The sequence below is a fragment of the Budorcas taxicolor genome, chromosome 18 (assembly GCF_023091745.1).
Source record: "Budorcas taxicolor isolate Tak-1 chromosome 18, Takin1.1, whole genome shotgun sequence".
Classification (NCBI taxonomy): Eukaryota; Metazoa; Chordata; class Mammalia; order Artiodactyla; family Bovidae; genus Budorcas; species Budorcas taxicolor.
This window is the reverse complement of record NC_068927.1, coordinates 67,106,391-67,129,822: the sequence shown is the minus strand read 5'-3', so window position 1 is coordinate 67,129,822 and position 23,432 is coordinate 67,106,391. Positions and strand designations below refer to the sequence as shown.

The following is a 23,432-nucleotide window of genomic DNA, read 5'->3' as shown; positions in this document are numbered from 1 at the left end:
CAGACACTTACCTCCACCACAACTATACTAAGGAAGGAAAAAGCATACATTCAATGTGTATACAAGGCCTTTTCCCAGTGTGAACTCTTTGGTGTTGACTGACGTTAGATTTGCAGCTAAAGGATTTCCGACATTCACTGCACACGAGCTCTCCTGTGTCGAAGGAGACTAGAGTGCTGAGTAAAAGATTTCCTACATTCATTGCACTTATAAGGCCTTGCTCCAGTGTACACTGTTCAGTGTCGAATGAGATGGGTTTTGCAGCTAAAGGATTTTCCACATTCACTGCATTCATAAGGCTTTTCTCCAGTGTGAACCCTTTGGTGTTGAATGAGGACAGATTTCTGACTAAAGGATTTCCCACATCCACTGCACTCATAAGGCTTTTCTCCAGTGTGAACTCTTTGGTGTTGAACAAGGAGAGATTTCTCACTAAAAGATTTTCCACATTCAAGTCATTCATAAGGTCTAACCAGTGTGAACTCTCCAGTGTCAGATGAGATGGGTTTTACAGATAAATGATTTCCCACATTCACCACACTCATAAGGCCTTGCTCCAGTGTGAGCCCTTTTGTGTTGAAGGAGGCCAGAACTTTGGTTAAACATCTTCCCACATTCACTGCATTTATAAGGCCTTTCATTAGTGTGAACTCTCTGGTGTTTAATGAGGATGGATTTCTGGATAAAAGATTTCCCACATTCACTACACTCATAAGGCCTTTCTCCAGTATGAACTCTTTGGTGTTGAACAAGGAGAGATTTCTCACTAAAAGATTTTCCATATTCAAGTCATTCATAAGGTCTAACCAGTGTGAACTCTCCAGTGTCAAATGAGATGGGTTTTACAGATAAATGATTTCCCACATTCACCACACTCGTAAGGCCTTGCCCAGTGTGAGCCCTTTTGTGCTGGAGGAGGCCAGAACTTTGGTTAAACATCTTCCCACATTCACTGCATTTATAAGGCCTTTCATTAGTGTGAACTCGCTGGTGTTTAATGAGGATGGATTTCTGGATAAAAGATTTCCCACATTCACTGCACTCATAAGGCCTTTCTCCAGTATGAACTCTTTGGTGTTGAATGAGATCGGATTTCTGGCCAAATGATCTCCCACAGTCACTGCACTCATAAGGCTTTGCTCCAGTGTGAACTCTCCAGTGTCAAATGAGGTGGGTTTTATGGCTAAAGAATTTTCCACATTCACTACACTCATTGGGCCTCTCTCCAATGTGAATTTGCTGGTGCTGAACAAATCTGTATCTGCATTCAATCCACTTCAGATAACTTTCTCCATTGTTCAAGGCCTCCTCACAATCAATGCTGCTGGGTGGCTTCTCACCGTTGAGAGTGACCTGGTGCTGAGGAAGGCCCAAGGTAGCTAGGAAGTCCTTTCCAGTCTCCTCACTAGGGACGGGCTTCCCTGACACATAGAATATGCAGCTCATCACAATTGAGGCCCTGTTCATGTCCATTTTAAAGACTTTTTCTCCACTGCCATGCTCTTGGTACTGGTGAAGGTTTGGGTTCAACCAGAAGCCTCTGGAGCACCCACCAAAGTATGGTGTCTGCCCAGGATATGCTGCCTGAAGCTCAGTCAGCTGCAAAATATCTTTTAAGACTTGGACACATTTCTCACAGAGATGAATCTTCTGGGTGGATGGACCTGACTGAGAAGTCCAGACCTGACTGAGAAGTCCTGACCTGTGACTCTCCTACAGAAAGGCTCTGCTCAGAAGGTATCACCTCATCCTCGTCCATTTCACACCAACAATCTGAAAGCAGAGAAACACTAATAATGTGCATGTGAGCTTTAGTGGGAAATGGAAGTCCCACAAAAAGGCATGTCACACACATACATTCAAGCCAGAGAATGAAGCCATGTAAATGTTTTCAGGATGAGGTACTGATTTGAAGGGAGGGCTGCTCTGCAGTGACATGCCTCTAAAGATTATAGAAGGGAGACTTTCCAGAACAACGGGCACAAATATGAATGCCACATGAGCAGGAGAGGCAGGATCAATGACTCACTCCTCTGCCAACAACCTTCACCAAGATCTTGTCAGCTGAGAACATGTCCATTCTACGCAGAAGGATGGCAGTGTCCAGGCTCACGGAAATACAACTGGAACCGAGCAACTGGGTTCAAGGACTATTTAAGAATATGCACACACCTCATTTTACAGACATACCTCATTATCACCGCACTTTGCTCTATTGCCCTTTGTAAATACCACATTTTCTACCAATCGGAGGTCTGTAGCAACGCTACGTTCAGCAAGTCTATTTGCTCACTTCGTGTCTCTGTGTCACATTCTGGTAATTCTCACAGTCTTTCAAACTATTTCAATATTACTATAGTTGTTATGGTGCTCTGTGAATCAATGATCTTTGATGTGACAACTATGAGTCACTGAAGGCTCAAACAACGGTTAGGATTTTTTTGGCAAAAAAGTACTTTTTAATTAAGGTAGATATACTGTTTTTCAGACATAATTTTATTGCATACAATATACTAAAGGATGGCATAACCTCTATATGCAAAGGGAAACAAAAAGCAATGTGTGATTCACTTTATTGCAGCGATCTGGAAACGAATCCACAATCTCTCTGAAGTGTGTCCATTAAGTGCAAGTCACTGAGGGAGAACTAGAGAGGGTGCAGTGGAGACGAAAGTGACGCATGCAGATCAGACAGGCGGGGACAGTCAGAAACCGAAATGACAAAGCAAGAAAGTGTCAAGTATGCAGAAGACAGTGTTGAGACGATCTGTGTCCAGTGTCACTCGCAACAAAACACTGGTGGACACACTGCAGGCTCCTAGTATGATTTACACACAATCTCATTTTCATGCCCTCACCTCCTTTGACACTCACTAGGGCCAGGCCTTCTTTGAGATCATCTTGCCCTGTTCATACTGTAAAGCAATCAGGGCTCCCCCAACACCCCCCATTTCTGTAACTACATGAGACCTGAATGAAACATGTCCTTAGGGAAAGATAGGAAATGTCAGCACTGGTCCAGAGCAACTCAGGAAACAAGAGACCACAGGAGAGGAAAGAGTATTACAACAAAATCTCAAAACAGGGTCTTTCAAGAAAAACCTCCATACAGATACTGACCATGACAAGGTCTAGAATTCCTGATATAGACAGTCACAAGGAAGTCTTAAAATTAAAAGTTCTCATCACAAGGGGGAAAAAGAAAACATGCAAATCTGTATGGTGATGGATGTTAACCAGACTTGCTGTTGTGAGCATTCTGCAGTATATACAAACATCAAATCTTTATGTCATATACCTGAAACTAATATGTCCTATGTCAGTTATACCTTAATTTATTTAAAAAAAAAAAAGAGAGAGAGAGAGAGAGAGAAAGAGAAGAATCTGGGTCACAGGGTGTCATAGATATGGACAGTCATCCAGCCAAGGAGAGGGCAGGAAATGCGAGCTCTATTAGGCTGACTGCCAGACTGACTCCCAGACACTTCCCTCCATGCCTCAGGGTAGCAGATGTTGGGGCTGCTTCAGGAGCACAGTGCTCGGGGCAGTGCACACAGCTCAGCACTGGCACCCACAGCACATATGCCAGGAAGGGGGGAAGGCAGCAGAGACCATGCTCCAGCTGTGGAATGGACAGAGCTGTCTCCTGGAGAGAGAGAAAGATGGGAAAAGACAGAGGTCAGCTGAGGACACTGGGAGGAATATGAAGGCCTTACCCAGGGACGTTATAAGTGCAAAGTTCTCCAGCATCACATCACAATACAGGAACCTCTGTGTCTCATTAAGAAGCCTCCACTCATCCTGGAAGAAGTAAATGGCCACATCTTCAAAGGTCACACAGGCCTGCCATTATGGGGACAATTCGTTTCATGATCAGCTTCTTTCACAGGATCCCAAGTTCATCCACCCACCAATCAAACCCTGCTCACCCACCTCCCTATTTCCCCATCTCAGAGGAGATACCAGGCCTGGTGGCTCTGATGTGCATATTCTTCTCATGGTCCCTTTGATTACTTTGTCCACCCACAGCAACAGGTGGGTGGGCAGACAGATGATCCCTAAGCTCTGGGCCTGGCATGCAGGGACTTCTCAGCTTCCAGAAATGAAAGTATTTTAACTCCAAACTTCCCACTAACAGATGGGGTCCCTCCACCTGTCATCTTCTCCCAGGAGCCACCAGTCACAAGATCCCACCCACAGCCACCTCACCGTTCTGGACCCCGGCGCCTGGGCTGCAGGCACGTGAACACTCGGGGCTTTAGTGTCTGGTGGGATGAGGGCGGCGCGGGCCCTGAGTACCAGCGTTTACCTGAGGCGGGTCCCTCAGCGCCGCCGCCGCCATCGGACTCTGTGGGCGGAGCGGGGCCAGGAGCGGCAGGAGAGGCGGAGGGACGCGAGAAGAGTGGTTCCTCTCCTGGGCCTGGGGTGGCAAGAGTCTGCCTTCGGACTGTCTCGATCTGCACTCGTCGCTCCGGAACCTGAGGCTGGGCGATAGCACCCAAGAGCCGACAAAACGACCGCCACCAGGAGAGTGCCGGAAGTCCCGCCCCCACGCGAGCTCACATAGGAAGTGCACTTCTCCTGAGTTCTGATTGGCTTAACGCGGAAGGCGATCGGGGGAGAATGCTCTGGGTAATGTAGTTCTCCCGGCTCTATGCCTGAGCTAGGAGCACAGTTTACCAGGACCTCCAGGTAAACTCTCAGGGTGAGGGCCATAAGTGCAAAGAAGATTCCGGAACCCTGAGATAAAGGTTTGGGACATCACCCTTTCTCTTTAAACAGTCGTGAAGCAGTGGAGTCCTGCTGGGAAAAAGACTTCTGAAAGGACACATATATCTGGAAGCCTGTGATCCAAGGCCATTTTTGGTGAATATAAATAAGCCCAGCCTCCGGAACCAGAGGGAACACATAGCTCTTCTTAAAAATGTGTGCTCGAAATGAATTCTAAATATCTAGGCAAAAGATGTGCTCATTTGTACAGAGCAAAGAACAACAATGCAACACCTGATGGAAAACAGAACAAAACCAGAGTAATCTGGGGGAAAATATCTCACGTTCACAGAGACAGTGGTATGATTTGTTCCAAATTCCTAAGTGTCACGTAAGTGTATGTTCCTCGGTTCTTTGTCTCGTCACAACAAAGATTTGGAGCGATGGACGTTAAAGCCCTCAGCGTGTCACAGCTCTCAGGTCTTAGACAAACCATGTTATACCTCTTAGGCAAATCAGTGTTACAGCTCTGTCTTATTTAGAAGATAGCAGGAGAATCCATCCTCGAAGCGTGAGGGCATGCCAACCCACAGACTTGAAGGGAAGAGAGTGGAGGAGTGTGGGGGGGAAGGAGAGCGAGAGAGGAAGAGCGCACGCATGCCGGAGAGAAACAGAGAGAAAGCGCTTTGGCTCCTCTTATATGTTTCCTCCCTCCGGGCCTGCCCTGTGCAAACTGGGCTTAGCCAGTGGTGCTGTTTGTTCTACCTGAAGCCTTCACTCTGGTCCTCGGACCTTCTTTTGTTCTATTTTCGCGGGCTTTTCCCTTCCTGTCTTTTAGCCACCGCCATTTTGGACTCCACATGGCACCCCACTCCAGTACTCTTGCCTGGAAAATCCCATGGACGGAGGAGCCTGGTAGGCTGTAGTCTTTGGGGTCGCTAGGAGTCGGACACGACTAAGCAACTTCACTTGCATGCATTGGAGAAGGAAATGGCAACCCACTCCAGTGTTCTTGCCTGGAGAATCCCAGGGATGGGGGAGCCTGGTGGGCTGCCATCTATGGGGTCGCACAGAGTCGGACACGACTGAAGTGACTTAGCAGCAGCAACACTAAGCAACCTTGTTTCTAACACCAGTGGACATAGAATCTGTGTGATACTACACACCTCAAGAATTTAAACCCATTCAAACTTAAATAAATAAAAGTGTGGAAAGACCAAAAAAAAAAAAAAAGGGCGGGGGGGGGGGGTCATCAGAATCTGATCTCTTTGATGAGAAGTGATTATTGTCATGGTCTGGGTGTGGGTTGGAAAACAATTTCCAAACATGAGACAGAATGAGAGGGAAATAAAGTTTATTAGAATGGGAGACTCTTAAAATAGCGGGCCAGCTCAAGGGAAAACTGATGTTGAACAGGGGTTCTTAGTCCACTTTTATGTCCAGGGTACAAGGAGTGGAATAGGGGTCTTGCAGGTCATTTACTGATTGGGTAGGCTTGTATATGTGGGGGGAGAGTAGGGCAAATACCTTCTCCTTATGGGGTAAGAGGGGAGACAGGTTATACTGTTCCGTTAATAGTTACAACATGGGGGAGGGAGGGATGATAAGGGTCTGGTTTTTCCATTCCTGCATTCCAAGACCCTCCTTGGTTTTATCTGCTCTTTCGTCCTTGGGTCAACACAATTATCATTCCTACTGTTATTGCAAAGATTGCATCTGCGTGGGGAGTGGAGATGATTACAGAAAACGTTGTGAAATGCAAGTCACTGAAAGCTGTTAATGTAGTTTTTTCAAAAATAGTGGGTGGATAGCTCTGGCAACATATCTACAGAGGATTAAAAACAAAAGTTAAGATCTCAAAGAAAACTGAACAGGCCACGTGAGTCTGAGAATAGACAGCTATCTGAGTAGTGGCTATGTGGAAATTTTGGCCACTCAGGATTTTGTCTTAGAAATTTGATTAGTTTTTCATTCTTTAAAACATTAATACTTTGAAGTACAGTTTTAAGACCTTTGAAAAGTGAAGTGAAGTCGCTCAGTCGTGTCCGACTCTTTGTGACCCCATGGACTGTAGCCTACCAGGCTCCTCCCTCCATGGGATTCTCCAGGCAAAAGTACTGGAGTGGGTTGCCATTTCCTTCTCCAGGGGATCTTCTTCACCCAGGGATCGAACCCGGGTCTCCTGCATTCCAGACAGACGCTTTAACCTCTGAGCCACCAGGGAAGCCTTTAAATAGCCTTTAAACAGTAAAAACCTAAGACGGATAGGAATCTGGGATCACGTTCACTCGATTCTTTAATAAAGAAGTAAACGTTTAATAAAAAATTAAATGTTCAATGAGTATCTACTGATTTTCAAGCTCTATTGTAGTTTGGTATTTACATAACGGTTTTGCCACATCCCACACAGCCATAAAGCCTTTCTCCAGTGTGAATCCCCAAGTGGTCACTGAGATGGGAGTTTGGCTAACAGATTTACCCTATTCACTACCCTACAAGTAAGGTCGGAAAGACCTTGTGTGTACTGCCTAGAGCTGAACACCTGAGCACTTGCTGTAAAAGCTTCCTCACATTTGCTAGACTTGTAAAGCCTTTTCCCTGTGCAGACTCAAGATGGTGACCAAGAATGTCTTTGTGGCCAGAAAGAAGTGACCTGATTAGGCGCCTCTTATTCTTAGGACACAGATGGGGGTAAGGTAAGGGGAGGACATGGAGAACCCTGAATTACATGAAGAGGATCGCTCAACACGGTGACTGCCATCCCAGGTGTGCATTGAGTGGGATCCCTAAGGGGAGGAGAAGTACAGGATCCAAGCACATTTGTTATTCACCATCGTTGACCTTCAGACATATCGCTGTGAAGTTGGGGGTGGGGGTGACATTTGCGTTCGAACCTTCCTGGGGCCAGACACCACATTCTTGAAGCTGTGTTGGAGTGTACAGATCCAGGAACAGACAATGACCGCCATCTGTGTGATGCCGGACGTTCTGCCCCAATCCTATGGTCCAGACACTCCGCATTACCCAGAGTTCCCTCTGCTCTATAGGCTTTGGCAAGGGGCGCGCTGCGTCAGTCACAGGGAACAAGTGTAAACCGGCCCCACTAGGGACAAGGGCATGAGTTTGAGAAACTCCGGGAGACAGTGAAGGACAGGGAAACCTGGCGTGCTGCAGTCCGTGGGGATGCAAAGAGTCTGATACCACTGAGCGGTGACAACAGTGACAATGGGAAGTGGTGCTGCCAACTTCCGGGAGCAGAGGAAGAACTTCAGTTCAGTTCAGTTCATTCGCTCAGTCGTGTCCGACTCTTTGCAACCCCATGAATCACAGCACACCAGGCCTCCCTGTCCATCACCAACTCCCGGAGTTCACTCAAACTTATGTCCATCGAGTCGGTGATGCCATCCAGCCATCTCATCCTCTGTCGTCCCCTTCTCTTCCTGCTCTCAATCCCTCCCAGCATCAGGGTCTTTTCCAGTGAGTCAACTCTTCACATGAGGTGGCCAAAGTATTGGAGTTTCAGCTTCAGCATCAGTCCTTCCAATGAACACCCAGGACTGATCTCCTTTAGCAGGAAGAACTTAACTCCTTTTAAAAGAGGCCAAAGGCTGATTTCTGGGAATCTTGTCTGTAGATCACCAGAATGTTGAGAAAGAAATTACTTCAGCCTCCATCAAGTGCAGCTACTTCTGTTTGGGACTAAAAATAAATGCTTGCCTGCACAGGTAGGGTAAGCCTCACAGAGCAGGAAGGGCCCAGCCCTTAGCAGGTAGCCACTGTTGTGCTTCATTACTCTGCACCCTGTTACTAGGCAACAGGTCTTGCTCAGCCATTGCCCAGTGCCTCAGTGGGCCCCGCCCACAAGCAACTAACTGTCAATGAACAACCTGGTAGTTGTCCTGCTCAGCTATTGGTCAGCACCTCAATGGGCCCTGCTGACAGGTAACTGTCAATGAGGGACCATGGGGGAAATGATTCAGTCAAAGGTCCATGATGCGGTGGTCATTAAGTAGAGAGTGAGGTAAGAAGCAGATCCAGACCTTCTGGAGGCCCTCCAACTCACCCACCTTGAGCCAGTGGGTGAGCTGGAGAGCCCAGGGAACAGACTGAGGTCTACATCCGGAGAGCATCAGAGCCCTTACTAAGGCCCTCCACTAGCCGTGGCCCAGGCCTTGAGGCAGCGGTGAACCTCTCCCCCATCCCTTTCTCTGTGACCTAATAGCAGTGGCTGTCTGTGTGAGTTGTGGTCTGTGAGACCTGGTCTTCCACTTTGGGCAGTCTGAGGAGACAGAGAGCCAGTTGGGTTGGATGCCTGGCTTCCTCAAGGATGACAGCTGGGCAGGATACGGAAACCTGGCCCTGAAGGAGCTGCCAACTGAGATCTGCCTCCTCTTAGCTAGGACTGGAGCCTTGGAGGATGAAAGTTGTGCCTTGGGACTTTGCCCTTTCTTGTCAGGACAGATAATAACATCCATTTGGGAGAGACTTACAGGAACATCGTTACCTGACCGTGACCAGACCTCAAGAACAAAGGATCTGACACTGAGAATTCTGCAACAGCCAACCATGCCCATCCCTCACTTCTTGCTTTTAAAGGGACTTGCTGAAAGCTTTTAGTAACTTTGGGGTTCTTAGGGCATGAGCCACCCATCTCTGTATGAATCTGTAATAAACCTTTCTCTGTTTCAGACTCTAATGTTTAGTATTGATGGGCCTCACTCTGTGCTAGGCACACGGACTTGAGATTTCGGTAACAATTTATGGCACCCCAGATAGGACCTCTGTGCCCATGGCAGATTGATCCTGGCCAGGGACAGCCCCTTCCCAAATTCCCAGAAATTGCTCCAGGGAGTTTTCATTTTGCTCCAGGGAACTGGGAGGGATTCTCCCTGACAGGTGCCAGCCACTCAAGGGATGAGGCTGTTTGGAGCAGAGAAACGTCCTGAGTTATGGACCACATTTCGTGTCACCTGGGGTAAGTCACTCAAGATTGCACAGGCTGGGAATTCTCTCCACTCCAAAAAACCCAACTGCCACTTAAAAAAATTTTTTTATGAAGTCCAGTTTATTTTTTCTATTATTGTTTCTGCTTTTGGTGTCTTATCTAAAATACCATGACCTATCCAAGGTCATGAACATTTATTTATTTTCTTTTAAGAGTTTTAGAGTTAAGCGCTTACATTTAGGTCTTTGATCCATTTCAAGTTAATTTTTGTACCTGGTGTTAGGTTGAGGGTCCAATTTCATTCTTTTGCATTTGGATTTTTTACTTATTTTTTTTACTAATTTGACTGTGCTGAATCTTCATTGCTCCATGGGCTTTTTCTGTAGTTGCAGTGAGTGGGGGCCACCCTCTAGCTGTGGTGCATGGATTTCTAATTGTGATGGCCTCTCCTGCTGTGGAGCATAGCCTCTAGAGCATTCAGGCTTTGGTAGTTTCAGCACACCAGTTCAGGAGATGCAGTTCCAGGGCTTATAGTACAGGCTGAATATTTGTGGCACGGGGACTTTGTTGCCCTGCAGCATGTGGGATCTTCCTGTATCAGGAATCCAACCTGTGATTCCTGCATTCGCAGGCTCATTTTCCACCACTGAACCAGCAGAGAAGTCCCCAATTGCCACTTTTGAAGAAACTGGAGCAAAAGCAGAGGGTCAGGAGCAAAAGTAGGGTGCTGAGCCCCACCTTGGGGAGCAAGAATACAAGTGAACCTATTGTTTGTTATCGCTCCCCTCTGCTGCAGCAGGGACCTCAAAAAAAAACCTTGCCTGAACTTCTTTTCTGGCCTCTGATCAATTTTTGTTGATTAAGAAAGGAGGCCAAGAACCCTGGTTGGTAACAAAGCCATTTTATTGAGCTTGAGGGGAAGGTCGAGGCCTGGGAGGACAATAAGATCTGATGTCCTCAGCGGGACCCAGATCTCCCCAGATTCACAGTTGCTGAAAAGCTGACGCCCACAAGGTAAAGGGTGTGGACAGAAAACAGGGTAGCAGGCAGCAAAAGCCTCAGTGGACCACTATGAGCTCAATGATAGTGTGTGCTGGCATGGGAACTCATTGTCTTCTCATGTGGGGTTATTTTAAAAATAACACTAATATTAAAGATAAATTCATGTACTAAACAGATATTTACTGGTTGCTTGAAATTTGTCAGCTATTTCAAAGCACCTGGGATACGTTAGTGAAAAAAGCTGAGAAACTACTTGTCTTCCTTAAACTTACATTCGGGTGGTGTGAGACAATGAGAATAACATGAGGAAATTATAAAGTATATTCTAAATGGAGAAATACTGTGGAAATCTACATATTCACATACATATTTATATCCATTACATTGGGGCTGTAGCCAAGGAAGCTTAATTTAGTGTGGAGCACTTTTGAGGGTCGTTTTCTGGTGAAACCTCAGATGGCGGTGGTAGGTGGAGGACTGGCGGAAGCGTCTCTGGCAGAGGGAACACTCATAGGGCTTCTCTCCCGTGTGGGTTCTCTCATGAGCCCGAAGGTTGGTTTTGTGGGTGAAGGCCATTTCACATGTGCTGCACACAAAGGGCTTCTCTCCTGTGTGAATCCTCTGATGCACATGGAGGTCGGATGCCTGGAAGAAGCCTTTGCCACACTCGGCACAAATATATGTTCTCTCATTATTGTGTCTTTTCTGGTGAATTCTGAACCGAGAGGAATGCCTGAAGGTCTTGGGACATCTCTCACATCTGTATACTTCTGGGGCTCTATGGGGTCTTTCCTGGTGTTTCCCACGTGCAGAAGTCCCCTCAGAGCTCTGGCGGGTAGAAACAGGCTCAGGAGTGACCTGGTCTGGTTCCACTTCCATGAGGACATCTTGAGAGCAGGGTCCTTTCAGGGATCCGTCATGGGGCCTGGAGGGGCCTGGACCTGCTCCTCTTCTGGAGCTTCGTGGATTCTCCAGAGAAACACCTCCTTCTTCCAGCCTCGGATGGTTCTCTTCTTGGACAATGATTAGGGAAGGTATTTGATTGCTTGGACTAGTAATACTGTCATTTACTTGATGAGTTTTCACAGAAATGTTGCCACCATTTTCTTTATCTTCATTTCCTGTAGGAGGCAAAAAGTGACTCAGTGAAGTTACACCCAAGAAACAGCCCACATGGGCCACCCCTCTGGGACCTGGGCTCTGCCCACTCACTTTGTCCTGTTTCCAGGGACGTATCTTGCACAGTCCAGGATGGAGTTCCCATGTTCACCCCTCCTGTTGACAACTGATTGGTTAGATGAAAGATGATTTCTTTTAAGGGCATATTTTCTGAAAAGAGGGCTTCCTGCCCCTGCATGCGGACACGGACCTATTTAAAAAAAAAAAAAAAGGCATGATTATTCACACATGGATCTATTGTGTGATAAAACCAGTTTTGGAAAACCCACCTCACTCAGGCTTTCCCAACATCTTTGTACTGTGGGCTCCCATACCTCTTTGTCCTGCCCTTATTTCTGCTTGTATCAAATTTCATGGTAATTTCTTTTTTAGTGTGTCTTCCATGATGAAAAAAGACGAATACTGCGAGTCCCTTGGACTTCAAGGAGAAAGGAGATCAAATTAGTCAATCCTAAAGGAAATCAACCCTGAATATTCATTGGAAGGATTAAAGCTGAAGCTGAAACTCCAGTACTTTGGCCACTTGATGCGAAGAACTAACTCATTAGGAAAGACCTTGATGCTGGAGAAGATTGAGGGCAAAAGGAAAAGGGGGTGACAGAGGATGAGATGGTTGGATGGTATCACCGACTCAATGGACATGGATTTGAGCAAACTCCAGGAGATAGTGGAGGGAGGGAAGCCTGGCGTGCTGCAGCACATGGGGTCACAAAGAGTCGGACACAACTGAGTGAACAGCAACAAGGCTTTCTGAGGGAAGAACCAGATCTTGTCAAGGCATTTCTAATCCTAAGGTTTCTGCGCAATTGACATTTTCTCAGTGGGGTCCTCTTAGCACTTCACCTATGAAAATCAATTACACTAATTACTATGTTCGTTCCTATATGCCTCACTGAATAAACACATAAAAAGTTGATTCTTGCTTACTTGGGACAGTAAATATTGTCTGGGTGAGGAAGAGTGATCTGACTAATAACTTGGTCTACAGTAACCCTTCTTTCTCTTCTTCCAGGCATCAACAACTGAATGTATTGTTTATTCCTTACTCTTTTCTGCCCCTCATCTCAGAGGTCAGAATGCTCTACTTACCAAGTCAGGTAGCTTTATGCAGTCATCATGCAGGTCTTCTGCGAATTTCTCCAGGTCTCCACCACTAGCTTCCCATTTCTCTTTCAAAGTAGACTTTTCACTGTAGTGCTTATTGATCATAAATTGTTCCAGGGCAAGTTGAAAAATAATTTCATCCTTGCTGTGTTTTTCTGGCTGCAGCCATAAATGAAATGACTTATAGAGTCTTTGCAGTTCCTGCCTCGCACGTGAGTTATTGCCATTTTGCAATAAGCCAGGCTGAGTGTTCTGCAACTTAGAGATAGCCTCTCCTGTTTGCAGAGTGGGTCCTCGACTGGGGATAAAGTCTGTATTTGCTGACTTTGGGTCATCTTTGAATGGTTCACGCTGAAATGATGCGCTGAAACCTAAATCCATTCTTGGCAATGTTTCTTATAGATTCAACTGCAAGGATTTAGTTCTTGACGTCTTTTGTTTCTGGAGATCTGCTTTAAAACAACATCAAGACATTTGTAAATAATATTTTATAAGTTTTCTTATTTCTTATTTTCTTATCTCACTATTTAGGTAACAATCAAATGTTGCATAAATGCTGCCTACGCTGATAGTGTTGGATGCTTAAAGATCATACAATAGAAACAGGAGATTTGTATCTAAATATATATATCTCACCAGTATAATGTAAAAAGAGAGAGAGCATATATTTCAGGCTCAGATAACTTCATAGGTAAATTTTGAGAAACTTAAAGTAATAACTAATAATACACAAATTCTCACAGAGCATAGGGAAAGAGGAGACATTCCTATTTTAATTAATGAACCTTCCTGATCATGAAACATTACAAATGCATTAAAGTAAGGACGACTCCTGTCTAGTAATTCATATGAGTATAGATGTACAAATCCTCAACTAAATATCTGCAAATGAAACCAAGTCATGTGTAAAGAAAGCATATCATGTGTAGATGAATTCTATGTTCTGCATGCATTTTGAGTTAAATTTCAAAAAGCCACATAATTTCTCACATTAATAGAACTGAAAGAACATACTACCACATAAGCAGATACATTGAACATGTTTAATAAAAGTCAGTACTCAATCCTAAGAAAGACTCTTGCTAAGCTAGGAATAGAAGGAAACTTTCACTGTGATAAAATAATTACAAAAGAACTGCAACAAAAATTACTCTTAAAAGTACAACAAAAATTGTTCTTAAAAGTTTTATTCTTGGGATTGAGAGATGGAAGTCCACTGTCAACTCTATACAACATGTGACTGGTACCCAGCCGGTTAAATAAGATCAGAAAATGTATCAAGGACTTCCCTGGTGGTCCACTGGTTAGGACTCTGTGCTTTCACTCCAGGGACATGGACTCCATCCCTGGTCAGAGAGCTAAGATCGAATATGCTGCATGGCATGGCCGAAAACAGTTAAAATTTTTTTAAATGTAAAAAAGAAAATGTATCAACTATTATTTATAGATGGCCGGATTTTGTTTGGGAAAAACCCCTAAATATCTACAAATATTAGACTAGATGAATTTAACAGGGTGCCTTTTACAAGGTCAATATTCCAAAAGCAATTTTTATAAGAGAAACAAAATTAAAGTAATAACTTTATCATAATTTCCAACATGAAATAACTACGAACAAATCTAATGTAAGATATGCAAGTCATCTACAAGAGAATAAATGTATGAAGAGAAAAGCCATGTTTATGAATTGAAAGGCTCGGTATTATTGGAAATGGAAGTTCTCTCTGGATGGATTGTACAGTCAACGCATTTTCAAGGAAAATTCAGAAGATGTGTGTGTCTGAGAGAAAGAGAAAATTGACAGAGCAATTCTAAATGACATGTAGCCAAAGGCCAAAAAATAAGGTATTTCTGAAGAATAAGTTTGGAGGGAGATTTCCCTGGTGGTCCAGTGGCGAAGACTCTGAGCTCCCAAAGTAGGGGGCCTGGGTTCAATCCCTGGTCAGGAAACTTAGATCCCACATGCTGCAAATAAGACCCAGTGCAGCCAAACAGACAAACAATAAATAAAAATAAATATTAAAAAATAAGCTTGGAAGATTTACAAAATCAGATAGTAAAATGCTATTGAAATTATAATAATTAAGATGCTGTCATAGTGCCACAAAAATAGAAAATAGAGCAACATAACAGAATAGTGTCCCAATACAGAGTGACATATATTCAGTCACTTGATTTATGGAAGACCTAAGACCAGCTCAGTATAATTAAAGTGTTAGTTGCTCCGTCCTATCTAACTTTGCAACCCCATGGACTATAACTAGTCAGGCTCCTCTGTCCATGGAATTCTCCAGGCAAGAACACTAGAGTGGGTAGCCATTTCCCTGTCCAGGGGATCTTCCCGGAGGATTGAAACTGGTCTCCTGCATTGTATGCAGATTCTTTACTGTCTGAGCTACCAGGGAAGCCACCAGTTAAAAAAGGCAATGATCTGTGCCGACTAAGGTCCGTCTAGTCAAGGCTATGGTTTTTCCTGTGGTCATGTATGGATATGAGAGTTGGACTGTGAAGAAAGCTGAGCGCCAAAGAATTCATGCTTTTGAACTGTGGTGTTGGAGAAGACTCTTTAGAGAGTCCGTTGGACTGCAAGGAGATCCAACCAGTCCATTCTGAAAGAGATCAGCCCTGGGATTTCTTTGGAAGGAATGATGCTAAAGCTGAAACTCCAGTACTTTGGCCACCTGATGTGAAGAGTTGACTCATTGGAAAAGACTCTGATGCTGGGAGGGGTTGGGGGCGGGAGAGAGAAGGGGACAACCGAGGATGAGATGGCTGGATGGCATCACGGACTCGATGGACGTGAGTCTGAGTGAACTCCGGGAGTTGGTGATGGACGGGGAGGCCTGGCGTGCTGCGATTCATGGGGTCTCAAAGAGTCGGACACGACTGAGCAACTGAACTGAACTGAACTGTATAAAGTATGTTCTTTTAATTACTGTAGGAAAGTAAAATATTAGAAAAAATAGAGAAAAGTGAACCAAATAAAAGCAGTAGAATGGAATCCATACACTTGATTTCTCTGTGCCAAAAACTTCATCAGGCACAGACATCTCTCTGGCTACCCCAGCTACATCATTTAGGAAAATTTCCCTCTTCACATTTCCTGTTTTGTTTTTCCCTCCAAAGTTACTCTTCCTTGTGAACAACATTTGTCTCTGCTTCATAGTGTTTATCAAAGTTACAACTTTATTATGGTTTATCTGTGTTTCTAATCCCTGCCCTTTCCTACTGGTGTGTGGAAGCAAGTACAGAAGGCACTATAGTTAATAATACAGAATTACATATTTGAAAGTTGCTAAGAAAGTAAATATTTTTAATTTTCGAAAGTAAATCTTAAATATTCTCATCATAAGAAAAATTTTCACAACTATATATGGTGATGATATTAATGACTTATTTTAGTGATTTTAGTTAGCCATGAAAATAAGCTTTTTATTTAAGAAGTCCTGAAATTAAAAGATGCTTGCCCCTTGGAAGTAAAGCTATGACCAACCTAGACAGCATATTAAAAAACAGAGACACTACTTTGCCAATAAAGGTCCATCTAGTCAAGGCTATGGTTTTTCCAGTAGCCACATATGGATTTGAGAGTTGGACCATAAAGAAAGCTGAGCGTCAAATAATTGATGCTTTTGAACTGTGGTGTTGGAGAAGACTCTTGGAGAGTCCCTTGGACTGCAAGGAGATCCAACCAATCCTAAAGGAAATCAATTCTGAATATTCATTGGAAGGACTGATGGTGAAGCTGAAGCTTCAATACTTTGGCCACTTGATGTGAACTGACTTATTGAAAAGACCCTGATGCTGGGAAATGTTGAAGGCAGGAGGAGAAGGGGATGACAGAGGATGAGATGGTTGGATGGCATCACTGACTTGATGGACATGAGTTTGAGCAAACTCTTGGAGTTGGTGATGGACAGAGAAGTCTGGCGTCCTATAGTCTATGGGTTGCAGAGTAGGACACAGCTGAGCAACTGAACTGAACTGATTTTAGTGATTATTTCACAATATTATAAATATCAAATCATTATATTGTACATCTGAAAGTTTGTTTGATGTTTTGCTTGTTTTTTTTTTTCGCACTGCGGGGCCCTTGGAAGTAAAAGCATGGAGTCCTGACCACTGAACTTCCAGGGAATTCCCCATTTGAAACTAATATAATGTCATATATCAATTATACCTCACTAAAAAATGATTAAGTCCGTCTTGTATATAATTTGCCTATTTTTGTGTCCTTTTCAATTTTCTATATGGTTAGTAATTCAAGGATTCATATATAGATATATTTTTTTCAATTTTATACCATAAAACAAAAGGGCTTGGTGGGAGTATGACAGGCGCACAGAAGACAAATTGTTTTCTGTTGCATACCTGCGTGCTAAGCCGTTTTGTGTCCAACCTTTTTTGACCCCATAGATTGTAGCCCGATAGGCTCCTCTGTCCATGGGATTTTCCAGGTGAGAATAATGGAAAGGGTTGCCATTTTCTCCTCCAGGGCATCTTCCCCACCCAGGGATCAAGTCTCTTACATGCACTGGCAGGCAGATTCTTTGCCACTAATGCCACCTGGGAAGCCCTGGTTTCAGTTAGTTGATGACATTTCACATTTGATGTTAACCCCATCAAGCAGTCTGATCAGATCAACTGCCTTGATCTTATCAATAAAAAAGCAAAGATAAATCCAGAAGGACCCCATAGGAGAAAATTGAATACATACTTTCCTTTTCTTAATGCATGTATTACATACTGGCAGGTGGCCCTATATAATGCTAAACTTCTAAGGACACCCCGTTTTAGCATTCTTTTCCCCCAGGGAAAAATCTCAAGTCCTTCCCAGCAGCACAGGGCCTAGCTGGAGCATGTATAATTGATATACGACATTATATTAGTTTCAAATGGGGAATTCCCAGAAAGTTCAGTGGTTAGGACTCCATGCTTTTACTTCCAAGGGCCCCGCATGCATCTGACCCACATTTTAGGTGCTCTGGGTGGTCCACCATATCCAAGTACACTGGCCTTTTATTATTTTTATGTAGATCCCATGGTTTCTCCATCTGGGCCTCCCCACAAGTTCTTTCATGACAACCTCAGGCACGCACGGACCATCTGGTCACACTTGCAGACATGCACTCAACCCCACAGGGACACTGCGGGGCATTGAGGTTAAGACCTTGGACTCTGGGACTTCTCTGGCGGTCCAGTTAAGAATCTGCCTTGCAATGAAGGGGACACAGGATCAATCCCTACTCCAGGAAGTAAGATCCTGCATGCAACAAAGTGTGCCCGAGCGGGGAAGGGAAGACAAAGAAAGAAAGAAGTGCCTCCAGTCAGGCTAGGTCTTTAAACAGAGTTCATAACATCAAACCCTCTGGGGCCAGAGAAGTTGTCAAAAAAAAAAAAATTCTCTAAACTTGGAAAAGTGGGCTTCCCATGTGGCTCAGTGGTAAAGAATCTGCTGGCCAATACAGGAACTATAAGCAATGCAGGTTCCATCCCTGGGTGAGGAAGATCCCCCAGAGGAAATGGCAACCCACTCCAGTATTCTTGCCTGGAGAATCCCATGGTCAGGAGAACCTGGCTACAGTCCATGGGGTCACAAAGAGTTGTACACGACTGAGTGCCTGTACCTGAAAGCCTGGAAAAGCCGGTACCTGTGAATTTTCCCCACATATGAGTGCACTGAGCTTTGGCTCGAGTACAAAGTTTAAAGTTTTCCCTTTGTCCAGGAAACTCACCTCCTCCAGAAGACTGAACCTCAAGCTGGGTGATCCTGGGCTGACAGCTGAGGGCTCTTCACCGTGTGACTTGCTCTCTGAACTGGGCTCATCTGGTCTGCCCTCCCAAAGCTCCTCCCTTTTATAGGGCCTGGGAGAGTAATGCATTCAAAGACATGATTGGATAAAACGTGCCTGTTGATGCAATCTTGGGAATTTTCATCCAGCTCCAGCTTTCTATAGTTAAACCAACTATATTTCTGCAGTGAAGTGTAACAACATGCACACTAATTGGAGGCATAAAGCTTAGTCTCATGTTCTGATCAAGTTTTCCTTTTTTAATATAGAATATTTCATAAATATGCCTGTAGTCCTTACTCAGGGGCCATGCTAACCATCTCTGTATCATTCCAATTTTAGTACCTGTGTTGCCTCAGTGAGTACTGATCAGGTTTTGTTTTAAGTGAGTGTAATAGAAAATTTTTTTTAATGCATTTATTTATTTTTGGCTGTGCTGGGTCTTTATTGGATGCCCTGGCTTCTCATTGTGATGGCTTCTCTTGTGCTCCACAGACCACAGTAGTTGCAGGACACAGGCTTAGTTGCTCCATGGCACGTGGGATCTTCCCGGACCAGGGAGCAAACTGGTGTCTCCAGCATTGGCAGGTGCACTACCCACTGTACCACCAGGGAAACCCCTTTGGTACCACTTGCTAATTTTCCAGAGCTTGTGGATCACGAGCAAGCCAGAGAACAAGGTTAATATTCTTTCCTCCTGTGCTAGTCTGGGGCTTGTGAGTCGGAAGGTTGTCCCAGGACCCAACAGGAGAGGTTCCCAGTCCAGCAAAGTTGCAGGGGCTGAAACTAAGATCATTTCAGTGGGAAGAGAGAGCGTTGATTATTTTACATTGACAAAGTACATTTAAGAGACTGAATGTGAAGACTGAGTGTGAAGTTGGAGTTTTAATGTTCTAAGGCTCCTGGTTTAAAACTTGGCTGTTGGCAGGGTCATGTACTGAGTAGGAAGAAAGGGCTCCCCCAGGTCCCACATGCTTCAGCCAAGAGTTCTCATGCTGCAACTAAAGATCCCATGCACCTCAATGAAGACTGGAGATCTCATGTGACACGACCAAGACCTGGTCAGCCAAATAAATAGCCTTTTAAAAAGAAAGAAAAGAAAGGCAACAGGAGGAGATTCTTTGGAACGCCCCACCTCCATTTCCCAACTCACGTGGCGTGAGTGACCACCCCATGTAAGATGAGGGAGAGTAAGAGTATGGAAAACAAAACGAAAGGATTGTATTTGACAAGAAAGGGACCAGTGCAGCAGCCTGGTCATTATCTGTTCTCTTCTTTCAGTTGGATCCAGGATCAAACTACTTTTCACCCTTCCACTGCCAGGACCCTCAGTCCTGTCACCTAAAATTCAATTAACAATCAAGCAGAAAGTGGAAACTTTTATTCAAGTCAAACTGAAGGTGATAACCCAGAAGACAGGCTTTCAGCATCTCTGAGAACTGTTGCACTTGTTAGAAGTCGAAGGCACAGTCACATACATTTTTGAAACAAATGACCGTACATCAAGGTGACATACAGACATTTTACATAAACTTCACTCATGCTACAGGGTCCAGATCAGCGCGTGTACAAGGCAAGCAACAAGTTCCTAAGACTCCTACAGAGTTGGGAAACGACGCTGACCCTTTAAGACAGGAGTCCCCAGGCTCCAGGATCTAATGCTTGGTGATCTGAGGTGGAGCTGATGTAATAATAATAGAAATAAAGTGCACAATAAATGTAATGTACTTGAACCATCCTGCAACCATCCCCTGTACCCCATTCCATGGAAAAATACTTTTCCACAAAACTTGTCCCTGGTGGACTTCCCTGGTATTACAGTGGCTAAGACTGTGCTCCCAATGCAGGGGGCCCAGGTTCAGTCCTTGGCTGGAGAATTAAGATCCCATATGCTGTGCAATGTGGCCAAAAAAATTAAAAACAACAACAACAACTTGTCCCTGGTGCCAGAAAGGTTGTGGACGGATGTTTAAGAAAGAACTGTGGGGACTTCCCTGCTGGTCCAGTGACTGGGACTTTATGCTCCAAACGCAGGGGGGCCTGGGTTCAATTCCCAGTCAGGGAACTAGATCCCACATGCCACAACCAAAACTCAGCACAACCAAATAAATAAAAATATATGTTTTTTTTTTTTTTAAAAAGAAGTTACATTGTGCAACTTCCTGGGCCATCTGGTGGTTAAGACATGGTGCCTCCACTGCAGAGGGCATGAGTTTGATCTCTGGTCAGGGATCTAAGATACCATAGGCCGCATGGCCAAAGCAAAAAAAGGTTATGTAGCTAGTGTCAGAAGAAAGAAAGAAAGAAAAAATTCTTTTTATGGTTCACCAGGAATTCCCTCCTATGAGGGAATCTGGTTAATGTATAACACAGATGCTCACAAAAGGGGGAGAGGCAAGGCCCAAACAAACACACAGAGAATTTTATGCTTAAGTTGCCTTGTCTTACCTTCAAATATAAATTTTATGTCATCAGCCCATCCTCTGTCTCTTGGCTTGCTGAAGTCAACTCCTGACTGGCCTCTCCTCTTTTTGCCAGGCTTCAGTCTATTCTTAAAGTGGCTACTAGAGGGAGCCTGGTGCGGCTCCACCTTGACTTAGCAGAACTTCCCAAACTGGGAGGGGAAGGACCTGCCACCCCCATCCCACCCCACCCCTCCTTCCCATCTGCCTGAACACATTTTCTTCTTCTTTTTTCTTCTTTAAAGGCTAAGTAATCTCAGATAATCATTGAGAAAGAGAATCAGAGCCATCGCTGACACCCACTCTGGGTAGGTTCGGCAACTTCTAGTAATTCTAGATGGGAAAACAATGGAAATAGTGACAGACTTCATTTTCTTGGTCTCCAAAACCACTGCAGATGGTGACTGCAGCCATGAAATTAAAAGACGCTTGCTCCTTGGAAGGAAAGCTATAACCAACCTAGAGAGCATATTAAAAAGCAGAGACATCTCTTTGACGACAAAGGTCCATCTAGTCAAAGCTGTGGTATTTCCAGTAGTTATGTATGGATGTGAGTTGGACCATAAAGAAAGCTGAGCACAGAAGAATGGACGCTTTTGAACTGTGGTTTTGGAAAAGACTCTTGAGAGTCCCTTGGACTGCAAGAAGATCCAACCAGTCCATCCTAAAGGAAATCAGTCCTGAATATTCATTGGAAGGACTGATGCTGAGGCTGAAACTCCAATACTTTGGCCACCTGATGCAGAGCTGACTCATTTGAAAAGACCCTGATGCTGGGAAAGATTGAAGGTGGGAGGAGAAGGGGACAACAGAGGATGAGATGGGTGGATGGCATCACCGACTCAATGGACATGAGTTTGAGCAAGCTCGGGGAGTTGGTGATGGACAGGGAAGCCTGGTGTGCCTCAGTCCATGGGGTCGCAAAGAGTCGGACACGACTGGGCGACTGAACTGAACTGATTGATTTATTTATTTTTGGCTGTGCTGGGACTTCCGTTGCTGCCCGGTGCTTTCTCTAGTCGCAGTGCGGGGATCCGGGTGGGGCTTCTCATTCCGGTGGCTTCTCTCACTTCCTACTCACCGCAACGAAGAATAGCCCCAACTGGCCACAGCTAGAGAAAGCCTGCGCAGTAACAAAGACCCAGTGGAACCAAAAATATACATATGTTTCTAAAGCGTCTTTGTCTTCCAGAGATAGTCACTGGAGTATTTAGGGATGCAGTGGTGCAGCTTCTGGGATTAGCTTTCACAGGAGAAGGTTTGCAAGGGTGACAGGGTAGCATTATACATAAAATGAGTTTCTCTGTGAATTGGTTCTGTTGATGGTTGTGATGGATTCACACAGTTACTCCATCCTTTTCAGTTTTTCAGATGTTTGGTAGATTCCATAACATCTAAAATATTTCAGTAATTACCAGATGTTGACTGTTTTCTCCTACGGTTTTATTCTTTTGTTCTCTAAAGCACCACCTATGACTTAAACAACTTTGCAAACTGTAAATCTACTTAAAACATTGAATCATTCCCTTTTTTTTTTATTGTTAATAGGTCTGTGCCATGTTCCGTGTTTTAAAAGCCAGTACTTTTATATATTAAATCTAATAGGTTTTAATTTTTGTGTTTATATACAAGCACATAAATATATGTATTTACTTTAATGACATGAAGTAGAGTTGTAGTTCTCTTTTTCCAATAGCGTTCATATTTTTTAAATTCATTTTCACTCAACCATTAAATTCCTAATATTTTGCATATGATACATCTAACTAATTTCCTACTTATGTCTCAGTATCTTCAGTTCTCTGTCTCTCTTACCTTCACTACACACGCAAATACTTTGTGTTATTTACTCTCTAATACAGAAGCCTGTTAGGCTACAGTCCATGGGGTTGCAAAGAGCTGGACATGACTGAGCGACTTCACTTTCACATATTCAATATTATTGACTTTAATATATGATTCTCTACTAAATACATTGCATTTGAAATTTTTAAAAATATAGTAGAACTGTATCTCCCATTAAATATGATTTTATTTATTTGACTTCTTGGTTTTTTTGTCTATGTCATGCAGCTTGTGGGGATATTAAGCTGGGGGTTCACCCAGCAACTGAACCTGGACCACTCCAGTGAAAGCGCTGGCTCCTAACCGCTGGACTGCCAGGGAATTCCTATTTGTCTTCTTTTTATCAGATGTTTAGAAATGTTAGCATTTACACTGTACAAATCATACCATTCT

The 23,432-nt window shown here is 44.2% G+C and overlaps 2 protein-coding genes and 1 non-coding gene across 3 annotated transcripts; all 3 read right to left on the bottom strand.

Annotated features, from left to right (window-relative positions):
* Positions 1-236: 236 nt before the first annotated feature.
* Positions 237-4,716, bottom strand: LOC128064107 (zinc finger protein 530-like). Its single transcript, XM_052656904.1, has 6 exons — positions 4,479-4,716; positions 4,210-4,348; positions 2,030-2,123; positions 1,322-1,650; positions 874-1,084; positions 237-383 (listed from the first exon to the last, which is right to left on the bottom strand). Exons 1-6 carry the CDS (start codon positions 4,714-4,716, stop codon positions 237-239), a joined length of 1,158 nt encoding a protein of 385 aa, XP_052512864.1.
* A 6,352-nt stretch (positions 4,717-11,068) lies between these two features.
* Positions 11,069-13,321, bottom strand: LOC128064106 (zinc finger and SCAN domain-containing protein 4-like). Its single transcript, XM_052656903.1, has 3 exons — positions 12,926-13,321; positions 11,870-12,026; positions 11,069-11,778 (listed from the first exon to the last, which is right to left on the bottom strand). The coding sequence occupies exons 1-3, from the start codon at positions 13,319-13,321 to the stop codon at positions 11,069-11,071; spliced, it is 1,263 nt and encodes a 420-aa protein (XP_052512863.1).
* Positions 13,322-18,991: 5,670 nt separating this feature from the next.
* LOC128064265 (U6 spliceosomal RNA) lies at positions 18,992-19,098 on the bottom strand. Its single transcript, XR_008200981.1, has one exon. It is a non-coding gene; the product is annotated as a U6 spliceosomal RNA (small nuclear RNA).
* Between the last annotated feature and the right edge of the window lie 4,334 nt (positions 19,099-23,432).

What these genes read in the sequence shown, in the direction of transcription:
- LOC128064106 (XM_052656903.1), bottom strand. Translation starts at nt 13,321, where the DNA reads ATGGATTTAGGTTTCAGCGCATCATTTCAGCGTGAACCATTCAAAGAT. An exon ending in GCATAAAGCTACCTGACTTG is followed by an intron (nt 12,027 to 12,925) that starts GTAAGTAGAGCA and finishes TTTTTTAAATAG; the next exon opens with GTCCGTGTCCGCATGCAGGG. An exon ending in GTCCCTGGAAACAGGACAAA is followed by an intron (nt 11,779 to 11,869) that starts GTGAGTGGGCAG and finishes TGCCTCCTACAG; the next exon opens with GAAATGAAGATAAAGAAAAT.
- LOC128064107 (XM_052656904.1), bottom strand. Translation starts at nt 4,716, where the DNA reads ATGGCCCTCACCCTGAGAGTTTACCTGGAGGTCCTGGTAAACTGTGCT. An exon ending in GGTGAGAAGCCACCCAGCAG is followed by an intron (nt 1,085 to 1,321) that starts CATTGATTGTGA and finishes GAAATCCGATCT; the next exon opens with CATTCAACACCAAAGAGTTC. An exon ending in CTGGGCAAGGCCTTACGAGT is followed by an intron (nt 384 to 873) that starts GTGGTGAATGTG and finishes ACTGGAGAAAAG; the next exon opens with CCTTATGAGTGCAGTGGATG.